Source organism: Trachemys scripta, chromosome 7, assembly GCF_013100865.1.
Source record: "Trachemys scripta elegans isolate TJP31775 chromosome 7, CAS_Tse_1.0, whole genome shotgun sequence".
In the NCBI taxonomy this organism is placed as follows: Eukaryota; Metazoa; Chordata; order Testudines; family Emydidae; genus Trachemys; species Trachemys scripta.
In genome coordinates this window covers 85,492,151-85,508,514 of record NC_048304.1, presented here as the reverse complement: position 1 = coordinate 85,508,514, position 16,364 = coordinate 85,492,151, and the positions used below count along the sequence as shown (strand labels likewise).

The window sequence follows — 16,364 nt, the reverse complement described above, 5'->3', positions numbered from 1 at the left end:
GAGTGCATAATAATGTTGTTAGGAATCTGAAGGAAAAATGGAGTAGGATGGCTTTGCATTTTTTGACAGTGTAATCCTCTGGTGCCATTGTAATTGGGTTTGTGAAGAGCTGAGATGGTGGGCATCAGCAGGACACACAAACTGATGCTGTAGTACTACCCAGAAATGTGGAAGGGCCTGTGAAGCTGAAGGTTGCATGATATCTGCAACATACTACATGGCTCTGCAGTTATCACATAGTTATGCAACTATCCCTTGTGTATCCCTTTTACATACGTGTATGTATATGGCCTAAATTTTCTAGGTAGCATACTCTTGGTAGACTTACTAGGTAGATCCTAGGTGGTGACCAGTGATTTTTGGCTGCTCAAGTGGACATCTTAAAGGGGTCTGGTTTTCAGAAAGTACTGAGCACACACCGTCAGAAAATCAGGCCCCTTTAAGATGTCTCAGGTTGGCCACCCAGAAACTGAGGCACCCAGAATCACTAGTGACTTTTGAAAATGTAGGCCTAAATCTATAAAATAATAAAATTCGCCAGGGATATATCTTCCTTCAAAGAATGGTACATTTGGGGGCCTAACTGGGTTGACTGTTCCCTTAATGAGTGGCTTCAGCACTCCTTGGCCAATAGGATGGTGAGTTCACACTTTATGATCAAAGAGGAGGAGCTGGCTTGCAAAGGTGAGAAGCCCATCTCCAAACACAGCCTTCTTAAATAATAGTGTAGGGAGTACAGGAGACTATAGGGAAGGCAAAGATCTCTGTGTTAAATGTTCTATTTTTAAAGTAGTGAAGTAAGGAAAAGTCCAAGAAATGATATTTGTGTAACGTGGGCTTTGTCATTAAATCAATCCTATATAATGTTGAATGGTCAGTGGATGTTTCCATGAGAAAAGCACAATTTTCATAGCCAGGAAGAATATTTAAAGAGAAATGGTATTTTAGGCCATTGTTACGATCCTAGAACAACTAAATATACCTATTTTCCTGGAGAAAAACTTGTTTCCAAAAGCATTAAGCAGCTAATAAAACTGAAGTGGGGCAGGAAATTTGGTGGAGTACAAGCAAGCCAGGTTGGCTAATGCCACAATGAATACAACTGTACACAAATATGAAGGGAATCAAATGACGCAGTCAGCTTGGAAGGGCCCCAGATTTGCCTTTCCTGTCCCTTCTAAATATGTCTCCCAAGTCCAGTCATTTGTTTGTACTTCTTGTAAAACTGTGCTTTTCAATGCACTTAAAAAAAAATTCCAGTAGCGTAGTACTGATGTGTAATCCAGTATGTACAGCCCTAGCACTCATAGGCAATATTATAGAAACAAACCAGTATGCTCAGCCTGGTACTCACAGGCATTCATACAATAATAAGCCAGTGTGGACAGCCCATCATTCATGGGCAAGCCTGCAGGAACAAATTAGCATACATGTGCATGATGGAGGCCAACAACTTTCATAACATGACAGTGTTAAGTTTCAAACTCCTGAAGGAGCCTGTTGATAACGAGGGGGAAAAAAAATTAAAACTGTGAAAGATATTTAGTCCTGCTGCTGAGTCTCCAAGGGCACTGTGATGTGTGTGTTGTGAAAGAACTTAAGTTTCTTGGTCACTGGATGAAGTAAAAGTGATATGATATAAGGACTTGGTGACCGCTAGACCATGGTACTTGTTTTTGCTAAAACTAGGCATCTCTCAGTGTGTGATTTCCTTTTGATTGCCTAAGGTCCTAGCCAGCTGGAGTTTCAGTGCATAACTGATTTGGTCAATTTCAAGGTAAATTTAATGGACGCTTAATGCTAATTAAGAACATGTGGTAGCCAGAAAACATTTCTAATAACATTTGTTATTTCATACATTTTTTCCTTGTCTGGGAGGTATTACTAGTCGTAATACTTTGTATTCATAAAGTGGTTTTAATCCAATGTTCTCAAAAGGCTTCATGGCCAAGGATGGTGATCCTCTTGTAGCTGTGAGTGGAGTTAATATGTTTGGTAGAATGGCTCATTTCCCTCTTTGTCCTCATCATCTCTTCTTTGGGGAGGGCCCTGGAGGGTTGCTAGAATTTGAAAGCAGGAGTGCATGATAGATGATGGATCCCAGGGTGTGGATGAGTTAAATAGAAACACTTGTAACTGATCAAAAGAAAAGGGATTTTGTGACCACATAAGGAGCTTAGTTTGAAATTGTTTTTTTCATTCATTCCTCTTTTCCATCAAGAAGGAGAAGTTGAGGGACCTTTTATGACAGCCGGTGGTCAAGAGTCAAAGGAAATTAAACAGCTAAAAGATGCCCACTCAGTCTGTCTTCTCTGATATATTGTCAATCAGTTTTGCAAAACAAATTTGATTTGAATAGATGCCTCTCTTGAGTCTCCCAAGGAAAGTACTGCTACTTGGACTGATGGAAGGGTTGCAGACGAAGGCCCTTCATGGAGAGTGATGAGTTGTTCCTATACACGTTACTGTAAGGGGAATAAAGGGGCATGGAAAACAAAGGGAAATTATTATTTGTATTGCAGTAGCACCTAAGGGCACCAGTTAAGGATTGGGGCTACCTTATACTAGGCACTCTACAGACACATAGTAGGACAGTCCCTGCCCCAAAGAACTTGCGATTTCGGTTATGACAAGATGCAAAATGTGAATGATACAAAGATGCTGTCCAAGGCAAGACAGCAGTAAAGTGAGTACGTCATTGTACAATAGGAACTAACCAGCTGTATTGTAGACATGACAGTAAAGGTATTTTTAAGGAGATATTTGAAGGAGATAAGGTGGAGGCTTTGTGGATCTTTTCAAGGAGTTTTTCCCACTCATAAGGAGTGGCATCAGAGGAAACATGGAGGTGTTTGAGAAAGCAACATACTGGCAGATGACAAAGGCTAGTATGTTGGTAAAGAACAGGTGGAAGTTGACATTATGGTAAAATGCATCAAATGGGTAGGGCAGAGCTTAATTGTAAAGGGCTACAGATGGAGATAGCAAGCTTGCCCTTCATGTGGTGGAGAAGGGAGAGCCAATGGAGGATACAAGGAGGGGAAATCTGTCCTATTGGGGCTGAAATGGGAATTTCTGCACAGTTTTGAGTGAACAACTCTAAATATTGGAAAGGCGTTTAAAATGGTTTTGAGAAGTATCTAAAGGATCTAAGGCAGTATCATAAGGATTATTCCAATCTTTAGAGGTTAGTATGTTTTTCTAAATTATCATGGAACATAAGACAGTGTTTTGGAGTAGAAACAACTGAATATGTCACTAAATTTCTCTCTTCGTTGATGTGCATTTTATTTTATTGCACACACAGGTGTACTAGCCTCTTCAGAGAAAATTCATGGAAGACAGGTCCCAGCTCTAAAGAGCTTATGCCATAAGGGACCAATACTGCCACACTCATGGTTGAGTAATACCTTTCTGTGCAAGTAGTCTCATCAGTTAATTTCCAAATTCCATGAATATTGGCAAAAATGTCTCTGGCAATAACGTGAGGTCTGAGAAGGGTAGGCTAACGAATGTGCAAGGGTGTACCTTTGAATTTAAGGTCATAAGTAAAATGAATTTGCTGACTTCAAATTATCTTGATTTCCATCACCAGCTGTCATTGTTGGTAGTTTATTAATTAAATACAGTATCCAAGTTTACTCTAGGAGTTGGCTGTTGCACATGAGACTTTTGCATTTTTTTCCTTTTTCTTTTTTTGCAGCGAGCAGTGATGCTCTAGTGTTAAAGAGTTCAATGCAAATTGCCTTGGTCCACACTATTATGGGGGTGGTCTTGTACTCTGGGGTTTCACTCCATGTCTGCATGTTCTCTTTAATGCACTCTTTTAGCAGTACCATGAATGTATATATATTTTCTTTCTTTCCTTTTCCCCTTTCTGTTTTGTGCATTCTAGGCTGGCCTGATTCGGACAGACAGTAGTGAATTTTTCATTGAGCCTTTGAAGAAGGGGCAGCAGGAGAAGGAAGAGAATGGGAGGGCACATGTGGTCTACCGCAGATCTGCCGTCAGACAGGAAAGAGCAGAATCACACAAGGATCTTCATAATGAAGGTAGGACTCTGTGTGTGTGTGCGTGTGTGTGTGTGTGACTGTTTACTACATGCTGCATGCACATGCTTCATTAGCTCTGGCTGAGCTATGCTAGGGCACGAAATCTGATTGATAATGGGAGCTTTCAGCAACTTTTGTGTTTCCCTGAACCAGGTGTATATTTGTCCATGGTGCTTCTTAGAGTACCTGGGCTGCTCTAGATTATGCTTGGCTACCCATAGCTCCCACGGAGCTTTCTGGTGGTTGACAATCACTGCTAGCCATGCTGTTTGCTCAGCCATGATACCTGTGCTGGGAAGTGGGAGGAATCCTGGTGAAAATCCTTTGGAGCTCAGTTAAGCTTAATGGCCTCTTTGTGCCCTAAAGCACCAGAGAATTTGGCAGCTAGAATCTCCTAAATCCAGTGAAAGTACCTTGGGATGAATCGGCTCCATGATTTTGTTCCAGTGAATGGAAATGATTTGTGTTTCATCTGTAGAAAAATAAAAATGCAGGTGACTAGGTGCAGAGAAAACCCCAAGTCTCCTCTCCTGGATAAACATGGAAATGGAGAAGTCTGCTGTCACTGAGTTCATTTATTCTCTTCAGTATGATAGGGCATGCTTTTGAATTCTGTACTGGTTTCAATGCAATTAAAGATCTGGTACTTGGTCATAATGCCGTAAGGATGCCTTTATTGGAAGACCAGTTTTAAGAAACCAGTAATGATAATAGTAATACTTTGCATTTCTATAATACCTGCCACCTGAAACTCTCAGGGTGCTTCATGAACAGTAACTGATTAAGCCTCACAGTACTCCTGTAAAGTAGGTTTTGTTACCAAGACAGTTAAGTGACTTTCTCAAGGACACATGGGGTCATTGTCAGAGGTGGGATTAGAAATTAGGTCTCCTGATTTCCAGTCCTTGTTCTAAACACTACTCCCCCTGGATCCCTGTATCTCAGTGTGTCAATGGAGCTGGTGTCTGGGGATAACAAAGCTTATCTGGTTCATGGGTGTAATCAGTCTCACTTTCATTCAGTTATATTTGCAAAACTGGTGAGAGATCCCTGTAACTGCCTGGAGCCCAGACTAGATCACGCTAGCCTCCAATATCTATAGATCACCATTTACCCTCAAAAAGAACAGGATAACAAATTTATTTGAGCATAAGCTTTTGTGGGCTACAGCCCACTTCATCAGATACATAGAATGGAACATATAGTGAGGAGATATATATACATACAGAGAACATGAAAAGGTGGGAGTTCCCCTTATCAACTCTAAGAGGCTAATTAATTAAGATGAGCTATTGTCAGCAGGAGAAAAAAAAATTTTGTAGTGATAATTAAGTTAGCCTATTTAAGACAGTTTGACAAGAAGGTGTGAGGATACTTAACATGGGGAAATAGATTCAATGTGTATAATGGCTCAGCCATCCCCAGTCTCTATTTAAACCTAAATTGATAGTATCTAGTTTGCATATTAATTCAAGTTCAGCAGTTTCTCGCTGAAGTCTGTTTTTGAAGTTTTTCTGTTGCAAAATTGCCACCTTTAAATCTATTACTGAGTGGCCAGAGAGGTTGAAGTGTTCTTCTACTGGTTTTTGAATGTTATGATTCCTGATGTCAGATTTGTGTCCATTTATTTTTTTGCATAGAGACTGTCCGGTTTGGCCAATGTACATGGCAGAGGGGCATTGCTGGCACATGATGGCATATATCACATTAGTAGATGTGTAGGTGAATGAGCCCCTGATGGTGTGGCTGATGTGATTAGGTCCTATGATGGTGTCACTTGAATAGTTATGTGGACAGAGTTGGCATCGGGCTTTGTTGCAAGGATAGGTTCCTGGGATTCCTGGGTTCAGGAATCGTAACAGTCAAAAACCAGTAGGCAACTATCTTCTTGGCAGATTTACATTCAGCATTGATTACTGTTAGGGGGTCCAATGAGAGTTAATGCCTTAGAGTTTGAAGTGAGGCTAAGGTACTAGTTAGGTTTAGTGTTTTCTGGAGGTTTTTCCTTTAAGTAAAATAATTGGATGGTTTGGTCTGTTGTCCAGAGAATCCATAATTGCAACATTTGGAACTGATTCAAATTTCAATTTTTTCTCCCCCTTCTCCCCTAGCGGCAACAGGAAAAGGTGAGACTTATCTTTAAAATAAATTGATTTTGCTGTCAGCCACTTCTTCCCCTAGCACTGAGATAAAGAGACGAGGCCAAGAAGAATGGATAAAATAGACAATCTCACATCTTATGAGCTAAAGCACCAGGGTAAAATGGAACCGGGATAAGGGTGAATTGAGGTTAGGATGGCTGGTTCTGTTTGTAATTTTGCAACTTTTTTAATTTGAAGACAGATGTGTAGATGCAGGTTTTTGTTTTAATTGAATATACTTAGTAAAATTAGGTGTTGATTTTTTCTGGATGTAAATAACAATCCCTAAATCTTCCTTTTCCTGAACTTTTGTCCTGTGTCTTGTCTTCTTTGTGTTTGTCTTTTCTTTTATAGATTGTTAGGTCTTTTGGGCATGAGGCATGACTTATTTATAGCCCTGAGCCTGTAGACACTTAAGCATGTGCTTAACTTGATACACATGAATAGTACACATGACTTCTTTACTTGCATGCATAAGGTTAAGTGCGTGCAGAAGTTTTTTTATAGGATCAGGACCAAAGTTTGTAAAGCACTGGCACTTTGTATATGTTTGAGTAAGAATTAACATTCTTTAGCATTATCTCCTTCTTGTAACATCATACTCATTTCCACAGCTAAAAGTTGTGTTGTTATAAACACAGCATGGAATGGAGGCAGGAGCAAATACATCTTAACAAAGAAAAGATCCTATTAGCAAGCCTATGTACTTCAGTAGTAAAGAAGGAGATGAAGAAACACACCAAAAATGCAGCACATACCAGGAGCAGAATTACCTCTAAAAGAATGGGATTTTAAAAGTCTTCCATGTGATGTCAGCTGCTCTTTAAGATTAAGTATATCTCATAACATTTTTTTGCAAAGAGTCATGAAGCAATAGGGGCAAAGAAAAGGTGATGAGTGACTTATTGGGACTGTTGGTTGGAGATGGAGCCTTTCATGTTTGTTACTAGTTCTTGTTTAGAGGAGGCTGGAGGATTGGAATGCTCAGGTGATGATGATGCCATCCAGAAATCACTCTTTCCTGTGTGGATTCAATCAGTCTGATTCCATTACCTTGCACCTTGTCTTATCATTTACACTACTGTAAAGTGGATGTAAATCACTATCCCATCAGAATGGGAATAAGTTACCCCCACTTTGCACTAGTAATAGCGCAGGGTGCAGAGGAAGGGGGAATCAGGCCCTGCAAATCACCATCACTTGTTGGCTATGTGGTGGGTAATCAAAGCTGCCAGCCAGACACTTTTCACGAGCACTAAATTCACTTTAAAAAGAAAGGCTTTACCATAGGAAGAGTGAGTACATTACCTGAGGCAAAGCCCACTGGCTGTGTTTACTTACTTGCGCTCTTGTTGGGTCTTTCCCATCTGTCTGCACATTCTATGCTGTAACCAGGCACCTGGCCAATGAGGACATCATGTAAGAGTGGATCGACAACTCTGGCACAAATGTGTGATGTGTCTGTCAAAGCTTGCTCTGTAGAAAGGAGAGAGGGTAAAAATAGAGAAGGAATTTCTTGAAACATTGTGACTGGATAAGTTATTTTAAAGGTTGTAGGATGGGGGTGTGGGGCCAAAGTCTGAGTTGTGGTGAGAGCTTAGCTTTTTGCTTTGCTATATTTAATGTTCTTGACCAATGTTAAACACAGTTTCACAGCGTGGGCCTCACAGTCTTCATCCATCTGCTTGAAAACGAACTCCTCATTGGCAAATACAGAAATTCCTGCAAGATGTGCTGTGCGGAGATCAGAGCTCTTACACCAGAAGAGAGAGATGCTTTATGTGACTCACTGTTTGGAGCAATGGAATTCTCTTAATGTCATCTAGCTTTATTTAGCTAGATGACATGTTCCCAAATAGGGCACAAGTATCAAAGAATCACGTGGCTATCAAGAAGCTTGGGGGTGGAGAGCTTGCTCAGCTACCCCATAAGTTATTATTGTCTTCAGAGAACCCTTAAAACTCATTTTGGGGGCACTTACTCAGATTTTTGGCTTGAGTGGTGAATTTAGTGTTGAATTTAGTGAGGAGGGGGATTGATAATGGTCCTGCTTCCCATGATGTTAGTATCCTTGGAAGTCATCTCCCTTTGATGTCTAGTCTTGTACCTTTCACCACCATGATAGTCACTTTTAAAATAAAACATGCTCCAAGTCCTTAACTCATCTTTTCTGGTTTTGGCAATGCCTGCTCTCAGTAGCCACTAAGAGGTGCTGCTTCCAGAAATGACATCTGATGGATTTTGGCTCAGCTCCTCAAAGGTATTTAGCTGCCTGTTTCCTATGCCTTTGGGGATCTGGGTCTTAACTTTCTGTTTCCTTTTGTCTCCTTTGATCACTCTTTTCATCTCCTTTCGCTTTCCTGCATTCTCCTATATATCTTGCCTGTCTATGGTCCTTCTTATGTGTATTGTACAACTCCTAGCACAATGGGGCCCCAATCCTGGATACAAACACCGAACAGTAATAGTGAAGGTGAAGATGCATTCTTATTTCTGTCATTAGAGATTTTAAGCAAGATAGTAGCCAAAATATTCAGAATGTTGGACTCGCTGTTTTCCCATCAGGGAGATGATAACATTTCACTGCAGAAATAGAAAGCATCTGAAATAGCCACTTGTTCCATGGTTATTGGCAGAGGTGGGGAGAGAGTAGGCACAGTGTGGGGTCTCAAGGTGTATGCAGACATGGGGAGTGACATTCCTCTTGGCACCCAGGATGAGCAGTCCTTTGGGCTTGGAGAAGTCATGACTGCTAGAGAAAGCTGACATTAGAAATGGCTGGTTCTGGGCCTGGGAGCCAAAACTGCATTCCAGTTCCCCAGTGAATAAAAACTGGAGCACACATGCACCTTCTCCTTAAATGGAATAAAAGACCAGACACTGCAGCTTTGTTGCTAAACAGCCACCAGACACTTCTTTATTCCTTAGGCTGACAAAACCGTGTCTTTCCTCTCCCTCTCTATACCAGTTCATAAGCCGACCCCCTTCTCTGGTGCTTCCCTTTTTTACTAAAAAAATTCGGCTTATGAATGAGTATATATGGTAACTATTAGAACCAGGAAACATTGCTAAAGCCACATTGTTCTGCATGAAGCAGCCTTGAAATCGCTCACCATTTCCTCTTTCCTCTCACCCCTTCAGTTCCAAGCTTCAGTGTGGGTGAGCTCCCAAACTCACTGGACCTGATTGAAGACCGGCTCGGTGAAGTGGACAGGAAGAGACGCCATGCCAAGAAGGATGACTACAACATTGAGGTCTTGCTGGCAGTGGACGATACAGTTGTGCGGTTCCATGGGAAGGAACACGTCCAGAATTATGTCCTCACACTCATGAACATAGTGAGGTTTTCTTTTCTTTTGTTGTTTATAAAGCACTGGTCCTAAAAGGGATGTGGGAGGTTGCGAGGTTTGAGTGGATGCAAATAGAAATTGGTAGTGATAATTACTATTGAAAGCATTGCTTTGTTTACATACACAGTGTATATGATTTCATATAGTGGCAATTCTATAGCCAGTTTATTCACTAGCAGTTTGGCTGAGTTCTGAATATGAATAAGTCAAGTAATCCAGGTATATTTCAGTGTGCCTTTGGAAGAGAGATGGATTTGCCTGATGAAGGCTGTTGGTTCTCCCTTCTGGACTTTGAAGAGGAATTTTCACACTGGGGTCAGACAGGAGACAGAAGGGGCCTGTGTACAAAAGACAGTTTTATTTTTAGTGTAATTTCCCCCTCATTCTTGGATATTTGGATCAGAGTTCAGGGTGCCCTCCTAGCTGTAGGGTGTCCTGTAGTGAAGCCCTTATGCCCTGTTTTGCCATCACAGTCTTCTGACACAAAATTTATTGTGATGTCCCAGTTTAGGCTTGAAATTAGACGAAGGTTTCTAAAAGTCAGAGGGGTGAAATATTGGAACAGCCTTCCGAGGGAAACAGTGGGGGCGAAGGACCTGTCTGGCTTTAAGATTAAGCTAGATAAGTTTATGGAGAGAATGGTTTAATGGGATAACGTGATTTTAGTCAAATCAACAGCGTGCCATCGCTGGTAAATAGTATCAGTGGCCAATGAGGGTCTGGCTGGAGAATCTTGCCTACATGCTCGGGGTTCTACTGATCGCCATATTTGGGGTCGGGAAGGAATTTTCCTCCAGGGTAGATTGGCAGAGGCCCTGGAGGTTTTTCGCCTTCCTCCGCAGCATGGGGCGGGGGTCGCTAGCTGGAGGATTCTCTGTGACATGAAGTCTTTAAATCACAGAATTTGGGGACTTCAACAGCTGAGTCAAGGGAAAGGGGTTGGGTCAGCTTGTGTGGCCCGCATCATGCAGGGGGTCAGACTAGATGATCATAATGGTCCCTTCTGACCTGAAAGTCTATGAGTCTATTGTTCTGAAAAACAAGCTTTGAGAAGGGTTGTCTTTGACACTTAACAAATGTAGCTGAAATGATGAAAAGTGAAAAGTGGATATGCGGCAAAAATGGTTTTATACTCATCTCTGTGACTGTCTCAGCCACTGCAAAATGGCATACTACTGGGGCATGGATCAGTGTTCACGTGGCACTCCCCGTCAGTACCCAGCCCAGGCCAGGGAAGCCATTGATTCAACCAGCAGACCAAACTCAGTGATGAATTCTGGTCACGTGCCAGCTGTGGCATGTTGCACATACGCTAAAAAGACTGTATAGTGTCCTCCATAATGTTACTAGTCTGTATTGATCGGTGGGTGTGGTTTTCTTAATTCACCGTAACCCAGTTGTGCTATTGCACCATCAAGCTGTATGTGCATTGTCACTGCAGCGTGTCTCAAAACTGCTTCCTAATCTGTGCCTCTTTTGTTCCTGGGAGTCCCAGGAAGGGGAAGTAGGCAGTGTTTGTTGCTATCTGGCTGGTGTTTAAGTGTCTCACTCAGTTGTTTTATTTAAGGGGTGAAGATTTTTCTTTCTCTTCCCCATATGTGAGCCTAGATCTGGAAGACAGCTTTGGAGCTGCAGTATATGAGAGAGTGCAGACAAGGCATAGTTATGAGAGAGAGCTCAAGTGAACTATCACTTTACTATAATGGTTCCCAACCTTTTCTCTGCCATGGCACATCTTGCTACCGTTAATTATTTTGAGGCACACCACCATATTAAAGTCTAACATCATTAGCTGTATTGTACAGATTGTGACAAATATTTTCAGCCGACTCACACATGCACATCAACAAGATGTCAAATAAAAAAATAATTGTTTTATTATATGATGAACAACAAATACTACAAAAGTTGTGCCAATCAAGAAACATCAACTAGTGATATTATTATGCATCAAGACTTACGGTATTACCTTTTCATCTTTGAGCCACTTCTTCTTTTGTATGGCTTTGGAAATGAGCTCTGGACGGAATGGAACTCTGAAATGCTACCCTGAATTCGATGCACACGGTGATTCACAGTCTGTGATGAATGACCATAAGTTATATACAAGAATAAATAACAAAAAACGTTGAACGAGACACCTGAGCTTGTCTTGATGCGCAGAGTCATTTAACCCTGGGAGGAAATGTTATCAGTGCTACTCTGAGCTCTTGCTTCACTGACCTCAACTTCTCTCTTTGGTTGTTCTTGATGTAAGTCAGACTTGAAAAATTTAACTTGCACAGGTTGAAAAGGGCAACAGAATGGAGATACTATGGTCAGAGATTACAGGATATTCTCCTCCCACCTTCAACCAGAAAGAGTCCCACAGCATATCATGAAGCTTTATTTTCAAAATGTGATCCATCCTTAATTCAGCAAGCTGACCTTGAGCTGTTATTGTAACATTCTTGGTGCTTTGCATTGCAGAGGAACTGTAAGGATCTCGGACCAGTCAAAATCTTCTCTATTAATTGAAGGAAAATATGAACTGAATTTTAATTCCAGACTTTCCAAATGCTCAGAAACAACACTGACCAAAATATTGCCAGCAGGATCTGCTGCATTTGCCAAGGGGAACATTTCTATTGTTCCTTTTGCTACTTTTTCATGCCAGAGGGCTAACTTAGACCTAAACCCATGCAGTTTATCCATGTTGGAGAGAAGATGCTCATTTCTACCTTGCATTTTCCTGTTCAGCTCATTGAGGTGGCAGAATGTATCAGACGTAGGCAAGCTTTGCACACCATGCCACATAAGCGATCAAGTCCGTGTACATTGATTTCTCTGAAGTTAGGACCATTATGATCTCCTCTCTCAGCTCAGACAAGCATGAGAGAACTTTTCCATGGGAAAGCCAGTGTACTTCAGTATAGAAAAGTAAACTCTGGTGCTCTGCTTCTGTTTCCTTACACAGCAAGGAGAAAATGCGTGATTTTAGGCCCGCGATTTTATAAAGTTAATTAGTTTTACTGCTCCATCTAACACTGAAGACATTTCTTCTGGCAGTGTTTTGGTGATGGTAACTTCATGGTGCAGGAAACAACGCATCATCAACACATCTGGGTTTTGGTCCCTGGCCGTGTTTACAAACCCCTTCACTTTGCCAGTCATGCAGGTTGCCCCATTGGCACAAACACTGATACAATTTTTCCAGTGAAGTTCTCGTTCCTCAAGGTAGGCTTTTGTCACACTGAATATATCCTCTCCAGTCACGTGACCTGGCAGTTCTTTGCAAAATAAAAAAAATTCTTCGATACTATCTCCATCAACTTATCTTATGTTAGCTAAGAGGTGAGCATGGCCACTGATACCTGTTGATTCGTCAAGCTGCAATGCAAATTTTCCACTTGGTTTTAATTTTTCTTTGAGCACCATCTCAATATCACCTGACATCATCAATGCGGTGACTTATCTTGTTATCTGATAGGGGAACTTTTTCAATTTCCTTGATTGCATGAAGAAGAATAGGAGTACTTGTGGCACCTTAGAGACTAACAAATTTATTAGAGCATAAGCTTTCGTGGACTACAGCCCACTTCTTCGGATGCTCTGAAACTTGATTGCATGTGCACCTAACATTACTCTCACGATTTCTTTGCATGCTGGTAAAATTAATGTCTCTCCGATTGTATGTGGCTTTTTTGCCTTTGCTACAAGTTCAGCAGCCATGTAGCTTGCTTCCAGTGCTTTGTCAGAAACAGTTGCACAGTGTATCACAAGTCATGCTTGCTTCTCATTCTGGTCCCTCAAATGTGTAAAACAAAGTGTGTCCTTCTTGGCAAGGGATGAATGTTTGCTTGTAAGGTGTTGTTTTAACTTATTTGGCCCCATGGCATTGTTTGAGAGATTCTCCCTGCACATAAGACAATATGGAAGAGTGCAAGATGGTTCCCCATATTGAGGATAGCTTTCACAGAAGTGTCGGTTCACCACTTCCACTTTCTTAGTTTTAGGTTCAGCTTCATCACTGCAAGCAGATGTGAAATTGCTAAAATCTTTTTTCTTTAAATATTTGTCCATTTTGGGGTCATAAATTCAAAATTCACCACTGTAACTTTTGAGATTTGTAAGATTTGAAAAACGCACTAACCACCACTTGACTCCCGTAACGTCAAGTTCATATAACCATAGTGTAATGTTGCATCTATCCTAGGCCACTCTTAATTTTGTCTCATGAATATTTATGAGCCAATCCAGAATGAGGCTAGTAGGGTTAAAATCAAAACAACCATGGCGGCTAATGTTAGATCGCGACCTGTCTTTTGTGCCAGAATTAACATTTTCAACAGTGGAAACTAACATTAAGGGGAGGGAGGGATAGCTCAGTGGTTTGAGCATTGGCCTGCTAAACCCAGGGTTATGAGTTCAATCCTTGAGGGAGCCAATTAGGGATCTGGGGCAAAATCAGTACTTGGTCCTGCTAGTGAAGGCAGGGGGCTGGACTTGATGACCTTTCAAGGTCCCTTCCAGGTCTAGGAGATGGGATATCTCCATTAATTTAAATTTAAAGCTAAATGTAAGAACTCTGGACAAACACATGCTCATTGGAGAAAGTGACCCACCCTTGAGAATAATATTTTGGGATGACAAGCAGTTAATAATTAATCATTTCTTCTCATTCCCAAAATAGTCTTCCCAAGTGTGTGTAACTTTCTCCGCCATTTTAAAATGCAATGTAATTAATTATCATGCAATCCCGGGTCTGGCTCATTCTGGCTTTTACCCCAAGTCAAATGTAAATATAAAACTTAGGCTTGACTTGTATGTTTTTTTTATGTGCATCATCATCAAAGGCTCATTGCAGTGCATTGCATTCATCAGGGTACGTCATCTTTGTTTACTGTTTATCCCTCTTAACCTCACTTTGGGGAATGGAACGTGATGCATGCATAATATTTGAAAGGGGCCTCGTCCCGCAGAGGAAAAGTACAGAATGCAATCTGGCTCTGACACTAATTAAAATAAAAGGGAAGGGATTTTTTTGTTCTCACATGTAGTTTTTCAGAAAATTCTGCTGCACACCTGTTTGGGCCTGATGGCACACTGGTTGGGAAACACTGCTCTACTGACACTGTCCTCATTGCAGGGAAATATTAGCAAGAATGGCATTGCTTTCTCTGCAAGTATATAAACAATTCATAGTTTTGCAGCACTCTTGACAGGCTGGAGCTGGGGGCTTATGACCTAAACAAAAAGCTCTATATGAAAATCCCTATAGAGGCCTTGTGGATGATGGCTGCTGTCCAGAACACCTGTTTGACTGAGGGGCACTGAAGTTGGGTGGGTGGGTTGGGAGAAAGGGAGAGAGAACAAAAGTGTGGGGTTCATTCGCATTACCTTCTTCAGCAAAGACAGACCGAGAATGTCTTATTTGTTTTGGATGTTCCCAAGAGTGATGGAGAGAGAGAAATGTCAAATCCTTTTGCACCTCCCTGAAAACTGTCCCCCAAATCCCAGGAAATGCTGTGAAAGCTGTTCTTCCAGAGTGAACAGAAAAGGGCCAATTGCATTTAGTTTTTTTAAATTATTGCTTCATGTTGACAAAGGATAAAATTTTCAGAGGCTCCTATGGGACTTAGGTGCTTTTGAAAATTGTGCTCAAAGAGCAGCTATTCATGATGAAAATCAGGAGCTTCTCCCTCATCTTGAAGCTCCTCTTTGGCAATCCTCAGCCCCTCCCCAGCAGTTCTGAGTAGCCTCTCCTGGTTTCCTCTGAACCCTACTTCAGAGCTTCCCTCCTACTGACCTGTAAGAATTTTCCTTTAACCATTTATTAACAAAAAAGAAAGCAAAATGTGCATATTCCGAAAGAGCTGGTTAACCTGGAAGACCAGTATTTATTTTACTACTAATCGTTCAAAGTGTTTGCGCTGTTGAGCATTTGGCACCTAAATAGCTACAAATATGAGCAGTCTTCACAAAGGTCTTTCTCTCTCTCTCCCTCCTCCTGCCTCAGTCTTCACTTCCCTTCCTCATTCTCTCCCTGGCTGAATGTCTCATGCTAGGACAGAGTAGATGCAGTGTCTGTGCACCAGATGGGGCCTGAAGAGAAATTCCTCCTAACCCTGTTGTCTTTCCTGCTTTGTTGTTCGCTGCTTTGGTGTCTGGAAGCTAGAGACGTGTATTCTGTGCTCAAAGCCCTATTTCTCATAACTGGGTGCCCAAGTGATGTCAGGTGGACCAGCTGAGATATGGAAACTGGAGAATGAAAACAGCTATTCTTCCTTTCATGCATTTTCCCTGCCTCCCTGTTTCAATTCTTTTCTGCAGGGTCATGGAAAGTGTTATGCAGGCATGACCAGTTCTGCAGTGACAAATCTATGAAGACTTTTTAAAATGTAGAAACCAAAACAGCATTAACTCGCATTGCAGCCGCTATGGTGCCAATCAGGCTGGGGGTAAATTATCAGTCTGAGATGTAAGGATTTACTTGTATGTCTCCCATTAATGTCAGTGTGAGTCAATCAGCTAGCTAAATTCCTAACACACCTGCTAGCTATTTACCTCCTGAAGTCTGAATTTTAAGGCATATCAGTATAACAATAAAGAAATAGTAATGCTTCATGGTAATTCTTTTCTGTTAATTGCAATAAACATAGTTCTGACATGGCTAGATTACTGTGAACCTACAGTACTATGCAGTTCCTTAAGCATTCCTAATTGGCATTATCATCCTCCATTGCTATCTTGCATTATTATTTAACACTGTTGCCATCCCCAAATATACAAGTGGGCTTAAAATTACAGAGAATTTTAAATTTTAAAACAAAGTATGTGAA

At 41.3% G+C, this 16,364-nt stretch overlaps 1 protein-coding gene across 1 annotated transcript in view; it reads left to right on the top strand.

Annotated features, from left to right (window-relative positions):
* ADAMTS14 (ADAM metallopeptidase with thrombospondin type 1 motif 14) overlaps positions 1-16,364 on the top strand; it is a 99,846-nt gene that overhangs the window by 21,030 nt on the left and 62,452 nt on the right. Inside the window, exons 3-4 of the mRNA XM_034776551.1 lie at positions 3,896-4,052; positions 9,335-9,531. Coding sequence (XP_034632442.1) covers positions 3,896-4,052; positions 9,335-9,531 — 354 coding nt within the window. The remainder of the gene's footprint in view (positions 1-3,895; positions 4,053-9,334; positions 9,532-16,364) is intronic.